Source organism: Phocoena phocoena, chromosome 3, assembly GCF_963924675.1.
Source record: "Phocoena phocoena chromosome 3, mPhoPho1.1, whole genome shotgun sequence".
In the NCBI taxonomy this organism is placed as follows: Eukaryota; Metazoa; Chordata; class Mammalia; order Artiodactyla; family Phocoenidae; genus Phocoena; species Phocoena phocoena.
In genome coordinates, this window is record NC_089221.1 from 62,420,252 (window position 1) to 62,436,919 (window position 16,668).

General features: G+C 41.2%; 1 protein-coding gene across 3 annotated transcripts in view; it reads left to right on the forward strand.

The window, feature by feature from the left end:
* The first annotated feature begins 3,562 nt into the window (after nucleotides 1-3,562).
* SCAMP1 (secretory carrier membrane protein 1) overlaps nucleotides 3,563-16,668 on the forward strand; it is a 130,368-nt gene continuing 117,262 nt past the window's right edge. The window contains exon 1 of one of the 3 annotated variants that reach the window (XM_065875597.1): nucleotides 3,563-3,766. In XM_065875597.1, the coding sequence (XP_065731669.1) occupies nucleotides 3,710-3,766 (57 nt within the window). In that variant the 5' untranslated portion in view covers nucleotides 3,563-3,709. The remainder of the gene's footprint in view (nucleotides 3,767-16,668) is intronic. The other 2 variants (XM_065875596.1, XM_065875598.1) reach the window with 2 other exon arrangements.

Below are 16,668 nucleotides of genomic sequence, written 5' to 3' on the forward strand. Positions count from 1 at the left end.
CACTATAATACTGTTTTGCTTTTTTTTTTTTTTTGCGGTACGTGGGCCTCTCACCGCTGTGGCCTCTCCCGTTGCGGAGCACAGGCTCTGGACGCACAGGCTCAGCGGCCATGGCTCATGGGCCCAGCCGCTCCGCAGCATGTGGGATCTTTCCAGACCGGGCATGACCCGTGTCCCCTGCATCGGCAGGCGGACTCTCAACCACTGCGCCACCAGGGAAGCCCAGTGAAACTTTTGAGGTAAGAAATATAACTCACTTGACATTTTCTCAATACTCACCGGCTGTCAGTATAGAAAACATGGAATTCAGATTACAGCCCTTGCCCAAAGGATTCACAAATTAAATTTGTCAGACTGAGGGAGAAGCAGCATGATGGTGGGGTGAAGCATTCCCTAAGGAGAAAAAGAAACAGAGTTAGGGAGGGGTGGGTCACTGGCACAGATTAACAGAATGTTCTAGCTGTTTAAAGGACCCGAGATACCATTTAGCCATGTTCTGGGCCTTTTAGGAAGTTTCTTGGGAACAGAGCCTCCCTTACAGCTTGTTCACTGCTCTACCCCCAACACCTAAAACAATGTTCACCACTTTGTAGGTGCTCAGTAAATACTTGTTGACTGACTAGTATGGAAACTCAGGTCAGACAGGTGAACTGATATATGATCAAGGTCACTCAGCTGGTTTATAGTAGAGCTGGATCTAGCAACTAGTTTTGACTCTTCATTCTTTGCTCTAGCAAATTTAGGAGGCAGCTCCTAAAAAATGAACTACTCCAACGAATGAAACCTCCTGTATGCTTTCTCTCTACCTTGCACATAGCATTTCTTCTTCCTATATGAAATATTACCAACCAAATATATCAATTTCATGTCCGAAATGTGAGTTGAGAGACTCGAGTTCTGTTCCTAGTTCCTCCATTCACTTCCTTTGTAACTGAGGCAAATGACTTAACCTGTTCAAACTCAGTTTCTGTTTTGGTTGTGAGAGGGGCTAAAGGTTCTTTCAGTTCTCCTGTCCTGTGATTCTAAATTTCATGAAAGGTTCTAATAAGCTCACCTGTGGACTGTATGTCTTAATATCCTTATTTTATATCAATGTCCTTGAAGTGTGGTCATTGCATCACCTCTATCAGAATCACCTGGGGTCCTTTAACTATGCTGATTTTGTAATTGTTAAAAAGAATAAATTAGACACGTAGATGTTGATTTGGAGGGATTTCCATTAGCTATGCTTCCTAACACTTTCCACCTTTATAGTAATGGTACACATAAAAAGTGATAATATTTATGTGGTGTACTGGGGTAAGAAACTTTAGACTGTCTCTTTGCCAATTCCCCTCTCACTGAGAAACTCTGCCACTGAGTGAGAAAAACAAGTTGCAAAAAAAGAAAAATGATCCCCTTTTTGCAAGACAATACCAAAATTCTGTATGACTATGTATAAGCATGTCTGCATGCATATGTATTGTTTGTATACGATTATGTGAGTTACATTATGTGCTTGTAGATATACAGTATTATAAGAATATTGAAAGGAACATACTGGGTTGTTAACATACGGGAGAGGAAGGAGGACAAAAAATTAAAAAAATTTTAAAAAGGTGAAAACACTAGTGTGTATGCTATGAACCCATTTATGCATTTATGTAAAGGAATATATTCATATATAAAGACATTTAAAAATAGAATAAAAAATGCAGATCCATGGCCCCTACTGTAAAGCCAAATCTCAGGGACAGGAGATATGGAGAGGTGCATCATTAACAAATATTCAAAGTGATTCTGTAACAATGAAATCTGTAAATCTTTGCATTAAGTGCTAATATCATTAGCTGTAAACACAGCTTCGTTGGAAATTTCCATCCTGCAATGCAGGCTCAGCTGATCTTCATTGTCTTGGAACATAGTAGATGCATAATAAATAGCTGCTGATTATTTGAGTCATTTGGAGGACAGGTGGAGGGAGTGAGGGCCAAAGTGGTGGGAGAAGTCGATCAGCTGGGCAAGGTCAAGCTCAGGAGCCATGAGGTAAAACAGGTAAGAACAATGGACTGGGCTCCCTTGGCATTTTCATACATTCAACAGCATTTGTTAGGCACTATATACATGCAGGGCACTTTTCTCTATCTTATTTCATTTAATTCTAAAATAACCCTTTACAAACTCAGAGAGGTGACGTGGATAGCACAAGTAGTATCAAAATTGGGATTTGAACCCCACGCATATTTTGAGCGCTCAGCTATAAACTAGACTCCTGGCAGCTGCTGAGGATAGGAGGGCAAGCACAATAGATGGTTTGCTCTTTTTCATGTCCGCAATCTTGCAGCTCGGCCACGATCATTCCAGTCTGTTGTCAATTATTAGTTGACAGTCCTAGTCGGCTGCCTAGAAGCAGCTTCTTTGTCATATATCCCAACCTGGATCCCGCCAAAGAGAGATTACAGCAAATGTGTTTTTTGTCTATCGTCACTAGCTAGTGTTTTCACAGTGGGGAGAAACTATTTCCCAGATGATTTTGAATAGTGCAAGAAGACCAAGAAGACTAACTCTAGTTCCTTCCAATTCTTAGGCACCTATCAAGGGAAAATAATTCTGGCTTTTTATAGCTTTATCTGCTAAGTGTTTTGCTGTTAGAGCAAAAGGAAGGTGAGAGGTGGGGAAAGAGATGCCCCCTCATTAAGTTCAAGGGTGGGGCAACGAATGGTACAAATAAATTCCACACACATACTCATTTTTTGGTAATCTCTGGTGTTGGGTAGTGGATAGGAAAAAATCAGAAGTGTATATTTTGCGCCTGAATGCTTGAAAGAAAACAAAAACGGCATCTTTTTGTCACCCACTAACATTAACTTAAGGGCCTTGATCTTTGGAGCTGTGCCACCCCGCGATCATTTCTGGAGAAGTAGCCATTTTGCAGATTCTGGAGAACGGTACCAAGGGCCGGACCCTGGTACTGAATCTCTCTTTCCCAAACGTCTGCGGAGCCAGTCCGGATCGGTAGCACCACGGCTGGTCTCCGTGATTTAGCAGCAACCCAGAGTCGGAAAAAACCGGAAGACGGGAGGCAGGGATTTCCAGGTGGAATCAGGGGTGTGCGAAATTCATTAGTGAGGACAAGGCCCCACCGGGCGTTATCTGTGGTTACAGGTGCGGAGCCTCTCTAGGTCTCCGCGCCTCTGAGCCCAGTTAACCTGCCACTCCTTCCCCAGGTGTGCAGCCTGCGTCCCAAGCAGCCTTCCCAACCTGGGGAAGTGGTCTTAGTGTACGTCTTTCTTGCCAACAAAGTGCCACCTCTCCCGTAAGTCATGCTTGGCCACAGGGCGCCGATTTTAAATCGATAACACAACCAAGTCCAGCCGGACGCTCCGCTCAGCCAAATGCGCTTAGCACAGAACACCTCCGCGCTCCTTCCACTGTTCTCAGCTTCCTCCGCCCCTAGTTCCTACTCGGTCGTACTTAAAGTCCGGAGTGCTGGAGTGCGGCTCGGAGGAACGGGATGGCGAACTAGGAGCGGCGCCGGCGTCCGGCAGCTCGTCGCACCGGGCATGCTCAGTGGCACGGCCGGCTGGGTGGCCTCGCGAGCTGCACCCGGATCTGCTCGGCGGCGGCGGCAGCGGCTGCGGCGGCGACGTGAGCGCGCAGGGGGGCGGCGGCCTCGCCTCCTCTCTGTCTCTCTCTGCGCCTGGGTCGGGTGGGTGACGCCGAGCGCGAGATGTCGGATTTTGATAGTAACCCGTTTGCAGACCCGGATCTCAACAACCCTTTCAAGGTGAGCGTCGTCCCCAGCATCTCCCGCCACCGTGACGCGTCGTTGTTTGTTTAAACCGACAAGTTCCTTCGCGCCCGCCACTCGGCCCCCTTCAGCCCCTTAAGACAGGGGCTCGGGGCCGCCGCACCCCTCTGGGGGGTCGCGCTCCGGCCCACGCGTCACTCGTTTTGGGGTCGGAGAGGAACCTACTGAGCTCCGCATACGGCCGGCCCTCCCCGCGTCCCCGACTGGAGAGGGTCGTGCCCTGGCTCGGGAGTGAGGGTTCCTGGGGCTTCGGGGTTCCCGGCCCGCCTCTCGGGAGCGGGGAGAGTGATGAGCCTAGAGCAGGTGGAGTTGTCACCTGTCAGGTAAGTGTGGCTGGCCGGGCAGGGGCGGGGGCCGGGACGCGGCGGAGGGGGGCTCACCCTCGGGAGGGGTTGTCATGGGGACCCGAGGGGGCGCTGAGAGGAGCTGCGTGGGTGATGGCAGAGATGTGGAGGAGAGGTGAGGGCACCGAGTACGCTGCAATTAAAAATAAAAGGTTTTTGTTTTTAATTTTTAAACTTGTGTTGCGCCCAGGTGCCACCAGCGGCGCTGCCACCCCTCCTCCCCACCATTTGCTTGAGGTTGAGGGTACTGATAACAAAGCGTAAGTTAAATATAAATAAACACACCTGGAAACAATAGTGCACGTGGACGATCATCTTCCTTCCTAACCGCTCTTAGTAAGGTAAACGACGGGATATTTTCCAAGCTCCTTGTGCGTCAGCTGTTCTCTGGGCTGTATGAGGATACCATTTCCCACATGAGCTTCTTTCTTTCTTGGAGTATACCTTTTGGATCCCAGCTTCGAGAGGGCTTGGCATAGAAACCGGCAAAGGAAGACGACTAAGGTGTTCATTATCTGCGCCTAACTTAATGCAACGTCTATATAAATACCTTAAAAAGTACCACTCCAGGTTTCTTAATGAGTGCTGTTGTTTAGCACGTGTAATTTGTTTCTGTTGCTCGAAGTTGGTTAATTTCTCCTGGTTATGTACAATAGTAACTTTAATTTGTGGTCCTACAAGGGTCACTTCTGGCTTGTTGAATTTACATCTCTTTTACTCCTGGTTTTATCTCTTATTAAGAATTCTAGAAAAGGAAAAACATCCCTCTTCTGATTGTTTGCCTGTTAATTTCATGGAGGATTATCTTAACTAAATAATTCTGATTATTATTGACAGCTTGACTCACTGTAGAAATGTAGAATAGACTCAGTCAACTATTCCTTTGCCTCTGATATCACTTAAGAAAATTCTCTACACCTGGCCTGAAACTTTTAGGTTTTAAAGAGGATATGGTTATACTTTGAGTAGAATTTTTTCCCCCCAGAAGTTTAGTATTCCATCATCCCATGTTGTGGAAAATCGGATTATTCTTAAATCATAAACATTCTAAAGAGACATCTCATCACTTGCCAAACGGGTATTATTTTAGAATATTTTGAGGTATAACATTAAGAACCTGTTAGCTCTTCCTAATTCAAATAATTCATTGATGCTGTTTATTCAGCATCTGACAGTTTGGCTGTTTTCTGTTCTGTCATTCCATTTCCTGGCTTAATTTACGTAGCTAGTTCTCTTGTTAGGGCGAGACATTGTCGGCTTCTTAGCCCAGACTGCTTTTCTGTGACAAATAATGTTGCCATGACACTTTCCTCTTCTGCTGTACAGAAGGTTGCTGTAATAATTCTAAACCCAAAAGTAGCTTTAAATATTCATTGTGGCATAAAATTATAAACTTTTTTGTTCTTTATAAGTGGGTGCATTCAGAGGACAGTGATTATTTAGGTTCATAAAATGCTTCAAAGGGTGGATAAGTTAGGCCTAAAGAAGACTTGGTTGTACACGTTTCTGTTTATGATCTTTCCCTATTTTCGGTGACTGTCAGAGCATTGTGTATCTGACCTTTGATTTTTCTACTTAAATTCAGCTGCCCTTCCTCCTCTCAAAGTAAAGCTTTACATTTATAGCATATTCTTTCTTCTTTCTACTGTTGGTTTCCTTCTATGTAAATGTGATTCTTGAAATAGCATTTCTGGTCCTCTCTACTTACATATAAAAAGTTATCAGGTGCATCTTTGTGTTACCTTATTGTCATCTTCTCAAATCTGTTCTTATTTTCAATATTTGAAATATTTCAATATTCAAAAATAAAGTTCATATTTTCAAAATATATATTTCACATTTGGCAAACATCCTAATTTCTTCTTAATTAAAAACTATTTGATTTCCATTGCTAACTTGCCCATTGTCTTACATCGAGGTGTAGGTAGTGCAGAATTGGCATTGGAATTTAGATCACCTGATTCCTAGTCAGTTGCTGATGGCACTCTGTATTCTCTGTTTGCATTTCTTTCACCAAAATTCTTGTCTTGTGTTTGGAGCTTGGACTTGAGGCTCTCATGTAGTATTTAAAAGTTTTGGGTCAAGAGTTAAAACAAACAAACAAACAAAGAAACAAACAAAAAACCCAAAACTGCATTTAATCTTGGCTTTGTCACTGACCAGCTGAGAAACCTTGGAAAGTTACTTAGCCTCTCTATACCTTTCGTTTACTATTATGTAGAATAGAATGATATCAATAGTACCTTCTCCAAAGGATTGTTAATAGGATTAGGTGAACATACATTTAGTGTGTTATCAGTGCTCAATGCATGGTGCCTTTAATTAGATAATAATAGGTAGTATTAATAGGAATTCAAGGAACTGTATTTAATTATAGTTGATGATATTATTCTTAGCTTATTAATTTGGTGAAGTTCATGTTACCTTTGAGTCTTCTAGAGTGCTAATAGTAGCTGTTTGGCGGGTCATAGTTGAGGAATCAAGGCTAAAAATAATTAAGTGGTTTGCCCTAGGTCACCCTACTAAGAGTAGACCCAGGTTGTCTGAATCCTAGTGCTTTGTCACTTCACATGCTTCCTCCATAATAAAAGAACTCTATATTAAAATTGAGCAACTGTCCATTTTATTCTGGCCTCAAACATTAATTCTACTCTATTGAAATAATCTATTTAAAATGGCATACAATTCAGTGTTCTTATTTATCTTTTTAGTTGCAGTAATATCAGTAGTATCCTAACAGTTTAGTTGAAGTTGAAAATTGAAAACTTTGTCTTAAAAAGAGACCCATGGGCTTCCCTGGTGGTACACTGGTTACGAATCCACCTGCCAATGCAGGGGACGCGGGTTCGAGCCCTGGTCTGGGAAGATCCCACATGCCGTGGAGCAACTAAACCTGTGCACCACAACTACTGAGCCTGTGCCCTAGAGCCCGCAAGCTGCAACTACTGAAGCCCGCAGGCCTAGAGTCCATGCTCTGCAACAAGAGAAGCCACCACGATGAGAAGCCCGTGCACCGCAACGAGTGGCCCCCGCTTACTGCAACTAGAGAAAGCCCGCACGCAGCAACAAAGACCCAAAGCAGCCAAAAAAAAGAGACCCATGATTCAAGGATGATACCCGTTTTGTTTTCATTTACAATAAAGTGGATGCTACTCTTCCCTTAGCCATTTAAAATTTTAAGACTGGAGATTGGATAGCAACAGGAAAGGATTTTTCTTTATCTTTCAGCATTAATCTGGAACATAGCGGTAGTAATTTATGGTCTGTGGTATTTTATGTTCATGTGAACTACATGAGTTCCCACTCTCTTTTCCTCAGGTTGATATTTTAAAAAAGAGTCCACTGAGCTGCTGATTATATTTCATCAAATTAAGATGCATCATTATTTTATTTACCTCTGTTTCAGTTATCTATTGCCGTGTAACAAATACATGCAAAATCCGCAGATATGGAGGCCGGCTGCATTACACCAGTTTATATAAGGGACTTGAGCATCTGAGGATTTTGGTATCCAAGGAGGCTCTTGGAACCAATACCCTGCTTATAGCAAGGAACGATTGACTGTAATCCCCAAATGTAGTGGCTTGAAACAAAAATTACTTGCTCAGTATTTTGTTATTTGAGCTACATTTAGCTGGACAGTTTGTTTTTAAATGTTATTGTCTAGAGTCACTCATGTGGCTTCAGTCATCCAGCAGCTTGACTAGAGTGGGATGGTTTAAGATGTCCTCGCTCAACTACCTGGCAGTTACCTGGGGCTGTCAGTGGGGGCAGCGATTGGTGCTCTTTCATGTGGCCTTTCCTAGGAATAGGCTGGGCTTTTTACGTGGTGGTAGCAGTGTTCCAAGAAGATGAGTGAAAGCCACAAGGCTTCTTGAGTCAGTTCGTTTCTGCTACATTCTTTTAGTCGAAACAAGCCACAAAACCAGCCCAGCTTCAGAAAAGGAGTGGGAGGATTAGACTTCACATCTTGATGAAAGGAACTCCGTCCCTCTTGATATAGACCTAGGAATTGAAAAGATAAACCCAGTGTAAAATGGTGAGACAGGTACAGGGTAACCTCAATAGAACTCCCATCAAATGGAGGAGTGGGAGGCATGTAGCAGTCGCTGGTACAAACAGCGGGTCTGAAATCCAGCCAGGCTCATTAGTCAGGGTCCCCTACTTTGGGGGCAATGAGAGTTCTTTGATTAGGGCCCAGTTCTACCACCTTGGAAGTCTTTTTCTAATCTTATTTTCTTCTGCTTTTGGCTCTACCCTCTGAGAAGTCCTTCTTTTCTGTAAATTACTCCAGTTTGTAACTGAGTAGTATTTTCAGTCTGCTTTCTTCCCATTGAAAATTGGGAGCCCAGAAACCTCTTTTCAATTTGAAATATCTCTGTGTCTTTTAGTCCAGGCTGGTACAACTCTCTTAACAATTTGTTAATCTTATATGGGTTCAAACTATCGCTTAAAACACATCTGTAATTCTTTTTCAGACAGTCTTCTTTATTTAGGGTATAGTGTCAGGGTGCTATGGATCAACGCTCTTTTTTTTTTTTGGTACGCGGGCCTCTCACTGTTGTAGCGTCTCCCGTTGTGGAGCACAGGCTCCGGACGCGCAGGCTCAGCGGCCATGGCTCACGGGCCCAGCTGCTCCGCAGCATGTGGGATCCTCCTGGACCGGGGCACGAACCTGTGTTCCCTGCATCGGCAGGCGGACTCTCAACCACTGCACCACCAGGGAAGCCCTGGATCAACGCTCTTAAGATATGTGAAAACCTTTTGTCTAGATTGAGTATCTTCTACGGCAGTGTAAGCTCCCAGGCAGGTACAATGGGAGGCTGCTAGTGTGGGCGGGGTACCTCTCACAAATGCTAAAAGACAAAACTAGTGTTTGAGCATGTTTTATTTTGGTCCTTGGCTTTAACAATAATTGTAAAAGAAATGATGGTGAGTGTGAAAATTTTGAATGTAAACTGTTCTTTTGCTGATGTTGCCCCCCCGCTCCCCAACCAGAAAGGTTTTTTGGAGGGCAGTTAATATTTACTAGTGTCGAATGCAGATCCGGGAAACTTACTGGATATTTTCTTAATATGAATCACAGTGTTATGTAGTACCTGAAAATATATATTGGATTAGTGAAGTTAGTGACCAGTTCTTAAAAATGAATCTACAGTATTCTGTTCTTGTGCATCCAGTGAATATTGTCTTCAGTTCCCAGTGCGTATTTGAAGACTGGTTTGAACAAGATAGGTTGTTCCCAAGAAGAAGACAGAATGACCATGGGTCTGGAATCAAGTCCTAGGAAAATTAAGTTTACTCAATGGGTTTAGTCTACAGAAGGCTAAAGGGAAGTTTGAGATATACAGATGCTTGAAGGGTTCTTAGCTGGTTGAATGAATAAATGTGTTCTTGCTTCAGGAAAAAAAGGCCAATTAGCAGAGTTCGTATGAAAATAGATTTTGTCCTAACATAAAGATTTAAAAAAATCTATTAGAATAGCCTGATAATGCTCTTTTGGTACGGAGTTCCCCAGCACCTGAAGGAATTCAAACAGAGTTTCAATGACCTATCACAGATGCTAAGGCAGACAGTTGTGTCTCAAGTTCTTTTTCTACTTTAAAACTCTCCAATTGTTACATTTTTGTGCCCTTATGGACCATTTTGTGAATGCGTAAATTCTCTCATGTTTTAATGCACTGGATATTGGAATTGAGTCTGATCATCTCAGAGAAGAGGGTTTATGTTCTAGGATGCTATGCTCTGAGCCCCAGCATCTACTGAGGGAGCAGCCTGAAGTGATTACTTACACATAGGGGATCATGTCCTTTTCTGTGTGATACTTGCCATGCTGGTCTTAGCTGACTGATCTTATCAAGCAGAGGCCAGTCTTTGAGCTGATCAGGAGCAGATAAGATCGCTTGGTCCAAAAACTTTGCCCCAACGAGAACAGTGATAGTTAACTGAGCTATCTTTCTCAGGAGCTATCTTTCTCTGTGAGAGCACAGAGAAAAAGTCAGGTAGTTGTAGCGGGAATAACCACGGAAAGACATGAGGAAAGAGCCAAATTATCTATCATGCAAATCATGAAGCAGTAGAGTAGGAATCGTCTGACCAGGCCTTCTGGTCATTTTATAGAATTCCAGTCCCTTATTCGAGCTGCTCTTGCACTACAAGAGATATTGCCATGTTTTGAAGAATTCCAGCCTCTGTGAAACCTGGCATCCTTCTTTCTGTGTGCAGAGTCTGTTTCTTTCAACCAGAATTGCCTAAAGGTAAATGCAAAGCAATATCTTCTTGCCCAAATAGTGATAGAATCAAACCTGTAGGGACTTCCCTGGTGGCTCAGTGGTTAAGAATCTGCCTGCCAATGCTGGGGATATGGGTTCGGTCTGTGGTCGGGGAAGATCCCACATGCCGTGAAGCAACTATGTCCATGCACCACAACTACTGAGCCTGCGCTCTAGAGCCCACGAGCCACAACTGCTGAAGCCCACGCACCTAGAGCCCGTGCTCCACAACAAGAGAAGCCACCGCACTGAGAAGCCTATGCAACAAAGAGAAAGCTGCGCGCAGCAATGAAGACCCAATGCAGTCAAAAAAAAAAAAAGAATCAAACCTGTATTTAGGGACTTCCCTGGTTGTACAGTGGTTAAGAATCCACCTGCCAATGCAGGGGACACGAGTTTGAGCCCTGGTCCGGGAAGGTCCCACATACCACAGTGCAACTAAGTCCGGGCACCACAACTCCTGACCCTGTGCTCTAGAGCCTGCGAGCCACAACTACTGAGTCCACGTGCTACAACTACTGAAGTCTGCGTGCCTAGAGCCTGTGCTCCACATCAAAGACAAGCCGCCACAAGAAGCCTGTGCACCACAACGAAGAGTAGCCCCGCTCACAGGAACTAGAGAAGGCCTGCGCGCAGCAACGAAGACCCAATGCAGCCAAAAATAAATAAATTTATGAAAAAAGAGAAAGACCTGTATTTAGACCGAATACAGATAAAAATGATAGAAGAGGTCTACATGATATAATTAAAGTTGTACTTAGTTTTTGGTGGTAATGAAAGTCCAGGCGCTATGGGATGTTTTTAAGTCACAAGAAGGAAATTTCCCAACTTTTAATAGGTATGGGCATAAAAGACGATGTGGAGGTTGGTTGGATTTGACTTTGTACCGAGTGTCTTCCCTGTGCAAGAAATGCCAAAAGAAATCCTTGTAAGTGTGTATGCAGATAGCAATCTCAATAATCCCCTCCCTGGCGTTTGGCATGGGGTGCTTATAAGCATTAGTAATGCCAGTTCATCAGTTGATGGACATTTGGGTTGTTTCCACCTTTTGACTATTATGAATAATGGTGCTATAAAGATCTGTATACAAGTTTTTGTTTGAACACTTGTTTTAATTTCTGTTGGGTATATACCTAGGAGTAGCATCTCTGGGTCTTCTGGTAACAATGTTGAATCATTTGAGGAACTGCCAGACAGTTTTCCAAAGTTGCTGCGCCATTTTATATTCCCGCCAGCAGTGTATGAGGGTTCCGCATTCTCTACATCCTAGTCAACATTTGTTGTTACCTGTTAATAATTGTAGCCATCCTAGTGAGTGTGAAGTATCTAATTTTGGTTTTGATTTGCATTCCTCTGATGACTGTATGATGTTGAACATATTTTATGTGCTTATTGGCCATTTGTATATCATCTTTGGAGAAATGTCTATTCAGATCCTTTGCCCATTTTAAAATTGGGTTATTTGTCTTTTTAGTATTGAGTTATAAATGATTTTTAAAAATATATTTTGGATATAAATCCTTTATCCAGATATACAGTTTACAAATATTTGCTCCCATTTTGTCGATTACTTTTTTACTTTCTTGTTAATGTCCTTTGAAGCACAAAAGTTCTAAATTCTGATTAAGGTCAAATTATCTATATTTAGTGGCTTTTGTTTTGATACTATATCCAAGAATCCTTTGCCAAACCTGAGGTAATGAACATTTATCCCTGTGTTTTCTTCCAAGAGCTTTATAGTTTTAGCTCTTACGTTTAGCTTTATGATTCATTTTGAGTTAATTTTTGTATAGGGTGTGAAGTAAGGTCAAACTTCATTCTTTTGAATGTGGATATCCAGTTGTTCCAACACCATTTGTTGAACAGACTGTTCTTTCTCCTTTGAATGGTCTTGGCACCCTCGTTGAAAAATCTCTATTCTTAATCTGTGTTCTTGCAAAAGAAATGAAATATTTTAGTTTAAAAAGCCCTTCATATTTCATGCAAAATGGCTCCCAAGTACCTGCTGAAATCCCTAGAGTATATATATCAGCTCTCCCAGCTTCCCAAATTGCCAGAGCTAGTGTTGCAACTCCTTCTAATCTCTGCTTGTTTCAAAACTTAAAAAAAAAAAAAAAAGTGTAATAGTGGGTTTTATACTTGTTTTTAGAATGTAATTCTAAATACATCAATATTACCAACTTGATACTTTTCCTTTTCTTTAAAAGAGACACTTCCATTTATTTTACAGAGTACAGATGAATTAGTGAATTTTTTTTGCATATCAGCAGAACTGTTGGAACCTCTTAAAAGAATAAAGCAAATAAGTGTATATTATAAAGTGTAGTGCATTTTGAGTATTGGTGAGATCAAACTAGGAAGAAAGGATTTGTGATAGGTATGCATTATAATTCGAAATTGATTGTTAATAGAAGAAAAATAAATCAGACATTTGAATGCAAGTGATTTAGTATATGTAGCTAGTAAAGATTTTTTCTTATCAAACACAGCCAAAACAATGCATATCATAGAAAAAACAATATGTACACAACAAATACTGGATGTTTCCACTTTGTTCAAGAGAAATAAGCAAAGGCAGAGTTATATATATGCTACTGGCAGTCATTTTATCTGTGGGAACCCTCCAATGGTGGTTAGAATTCTCATATAGTGATGAGGAATATATGTGGAAGGTGGTAGGTGATAGGAAAAAAGCATCAAGAATATGGGCCAGTCACGGCAGGGGCTGGTGTACGAGTGTAATTTTACTACCATTTAGCAATTTTCCCGAAGCTGTTGATGCTTCTTTTGGTTGATTTAGCCAGTCTTGTGGTTTTATTTATGGCCTAGCATACCTAATTTTTGGCATCTCAAATAGTCATAAATTTTAGTGAATTGCTTACAAGTAAGTGGCATATTATAAAAATGTAAATTAATGTATTCCCTAAGCTTCAAAGAAGTGTTACATGCTTTTTCTACTTGATTAAAAAAATTTTATGGAAATGTTTATATTTGAATCTCAGGGGGAACTTAACCACCATTTAGGGTTGAGTCCATAAGAAAATATTCTGTGAGCTATATATATTGCAGACAAACATTTCTGTGTTCTTAGGCTGGTGCTGGGGGCTTAGAGGAAGAAGTTAATGAAGTTTACAGAGGTGGCCCAGGGGAGTTGGTAAAAGGGTGGCTTTGGAACCAGGCAGCCTAGATTTGCTTGTTCGCCTCCTAGCTGGGTGACCTTAGGCAAATTGCTTAATTTTTCTGCCTTCAGTATTTATTTTATATTTTTTTACATTTCTTATAGTTCCAGAAGTTTAGCTTTTGAATTAAGACAAAGATGGGAAGCTCTTAAAATAACAGATAAAGGAAATAAATTATGGTGCAAGATTATCTTTGGTTGCAACATGTGATTATTTATTCTTCTCGTTTATTTTATCCCTAAATTGCCTATGTTTCCTAAGGCAGACTCTAATTTTTATTAACTTTTAAACTTTTGGTATTAACAAATAGCAACAAAAACAAAACATAGAAATTACTGGTTGTCTTACAAAGTGTGGAGATTTTAGAAGCTATTATATATCACAACTTGAACTGAGGGTAATAATAATGAGAGCTCATTTTATTTTTATGACAAATCACCTTGTGATATAAACTTTGTTTAAATGTTGGAAAGTTGTACACTTGGTTGTTTAATGTTGGTGGTTTTTGAAAAGGATATCTAGTGTTCTTTTTATTATATTTGAGTCTAATATTTTTTAAAGTTGTGATTATGATTACTTTTTGACATCATGGGAAGCTAGCAGGAGATGAATCCCTGGTGTCACAGTTGGAACTCTGAACATTTTCTCTCCATGGATATATTGTTGTAGATTTGGATTTGGTGGTATGATTTTAATTACTGGTCTGAAGAGCTTAACCACTAAGTTAACAAGAGTAGGTCATTTAGCCAGAAATCATTTCATAAGAAAATGTTCTGGGGGCTTCCCTGGTGGCGCAGTGGTTAAGAATCTGCCTGTCAGTGCAGGGGACACAGGTTCGGGCCTTGGTCCGGGAAGATCCCACATGCCGTGAAGCAACTAAGCCCGTGTGCCACAACTACTGAGCCTGTGCTCCGGAGCCCACGAGCCACAACCACTGAAGCCCGCGCCTAGAGCTCATGCAACAAGAGAAGCCACTGCAATGAGAAGCCTGCGCACTGTGATGAAGAGTAGCCCCCGCTCTCTGCAACTAGAGAAAGCCCGTGCACAGCAATGAAGACACAACACAGCCAAAAATAAATAGATAAATAAATGTTCTGTAAAACATATTTAATCTGAGATGGAAAAACTACATTTAAAAGTTGACTGCCTCAGCTTATGCAGCTCAATATCAAAAAAACAAACAACCCAGTCCAAAAATGGGCAGAAGACTTAAATAGACATTTCTCCATAATGTATTGTATTGCCAACAAACACATGAAAGGATGCTCAACATCACTAATCATTAGAGAAATGCAAATCAAAACTACAATGAAGTATCACCTCACACCAGTCAGAATGGCTATCATCAAAAAATCTACAAACAATAAATGCTGGAGAGGTTGTGGAGAAAAGGGAACCCTCCTGCACTGTTGGTGGGAATGTAAATTGATACAACCACTATGGAGAACAGTATGGAGGTTCCTTAAAAAACTAAAAATAGAACTACCATATGACCCAGCAATCTCACTATTGGGCATATACCCTGAGAAAACCATAATTCAAAAAGAGTCATGTACTACAGTGTTCATTGCAGCTCTATTTACAGTAGCCAGGAGATGGAAGCAAGCTAAGTGTCCATCGACAGATGAATGGATAAAGAAGATGTGGCACATATATACAATGGAATATTACCCAGCCATTAAAAGGAACTAAATGGGGTCATTTCTAGAGATGTGGATGGATCTAGAGACTGTCATACAGAGTGAAGTAAGTCAGAAAGAGAAAAATACTGTATGTTAACGCATATATATGGAATCTAAAAAAAAAAAAAAAAGGTTCTGAAGAACCTAGGGGCAGGACAGGAATAAAGATGCAGATGTAGAGAATGGACTTGAGGAAACGGGAGAGAGTGGTACGGACATATATACACTACCAAATGTAAAGTAGCTAGCTAGTGGGAAGCCCCACATAGCACAGGGAGATCAGCTCGGTTGTGCTTTGTGTCCACCTAGAGGGGTGGGATAGGGAGGGGGGGAGGGAGACGCAAGAGGGAGGAGATATGGGGACATATGTATATGTATAGCTGATTCACTTTGTTATACAGCAGAAACTAACACACCATTGTAAAGCAAATATACTCCAATAAAGATGTTAAAAAAAAAAAGTTGACTGCCTATAATATGACCAAAATACTAAGACTTAAAAATTTTTTCACAGGTTTTTTCTTGCCACATTTAGCGGTAATTGTTTTGCTATTTCAGTATTTAATATGAATGACAGAAAACTCATTAATCTTGGTGGAGAACCACTATGTATGATAAAATAAACTTTTTGTTGCAAAAATCTCTTGAGAGTTTATTGGAAATAAGGGATGTCCTCCCATCCTTAGGATATTAGTTCAGTGGCTCATTCATTAGTGGTCATTTGAGCTTGGCAGTCAGTTGAACAGACATATGACCAATATTTTCCTGTTCTTTGTGATCAGCCTTTTTCTTTTTATGTCTGTGCATTAGTATTGGGGCGCCTAGCTCTTTTAGCTACCCAGTTTCTCAAATTTCAGAAGAAATTTTCATGATTCCATATAATAGAATGCTAAAATAAAGTATCCAGTTTGTAAGTATTCAAACTCTGGTGTCATTGTAGTCCCCGTTTGCCAATTCCCCTACCCCATCCCTTTTTACTTTCCTAATGAGCGTTTCTCTATTTAATGAGGGCAGTGAGTGATTTGGTACTTAGATTTTGAAGACATGGATTTATAGGTGGTTGGCAACATTTCTTCCAAGAAATGTTACATCTGATTTTTTTTTTGATTATCTTTTTAAAACACAACTTTGAGATATAATTCATATACCATACAGTTCACCAATTTAACGGGTACAATTTAGTGATTTTTAGTATTTTCACAGTTGTGCAGTCATTACTACTGTCAATTTTTGAACATTTTCATCACCCCAAAAAGAAACCCCATACCCTTTAGCAGCCATTCCACATTTCCCTCCCAACTTCTCCAGCACTAGGCAGCCACTAATATTCTTTCTGGACATTTCAAATGGAATCATACAGTATGTAGTCTTTATGACTGGTAGCTTTCATATAGCATCATG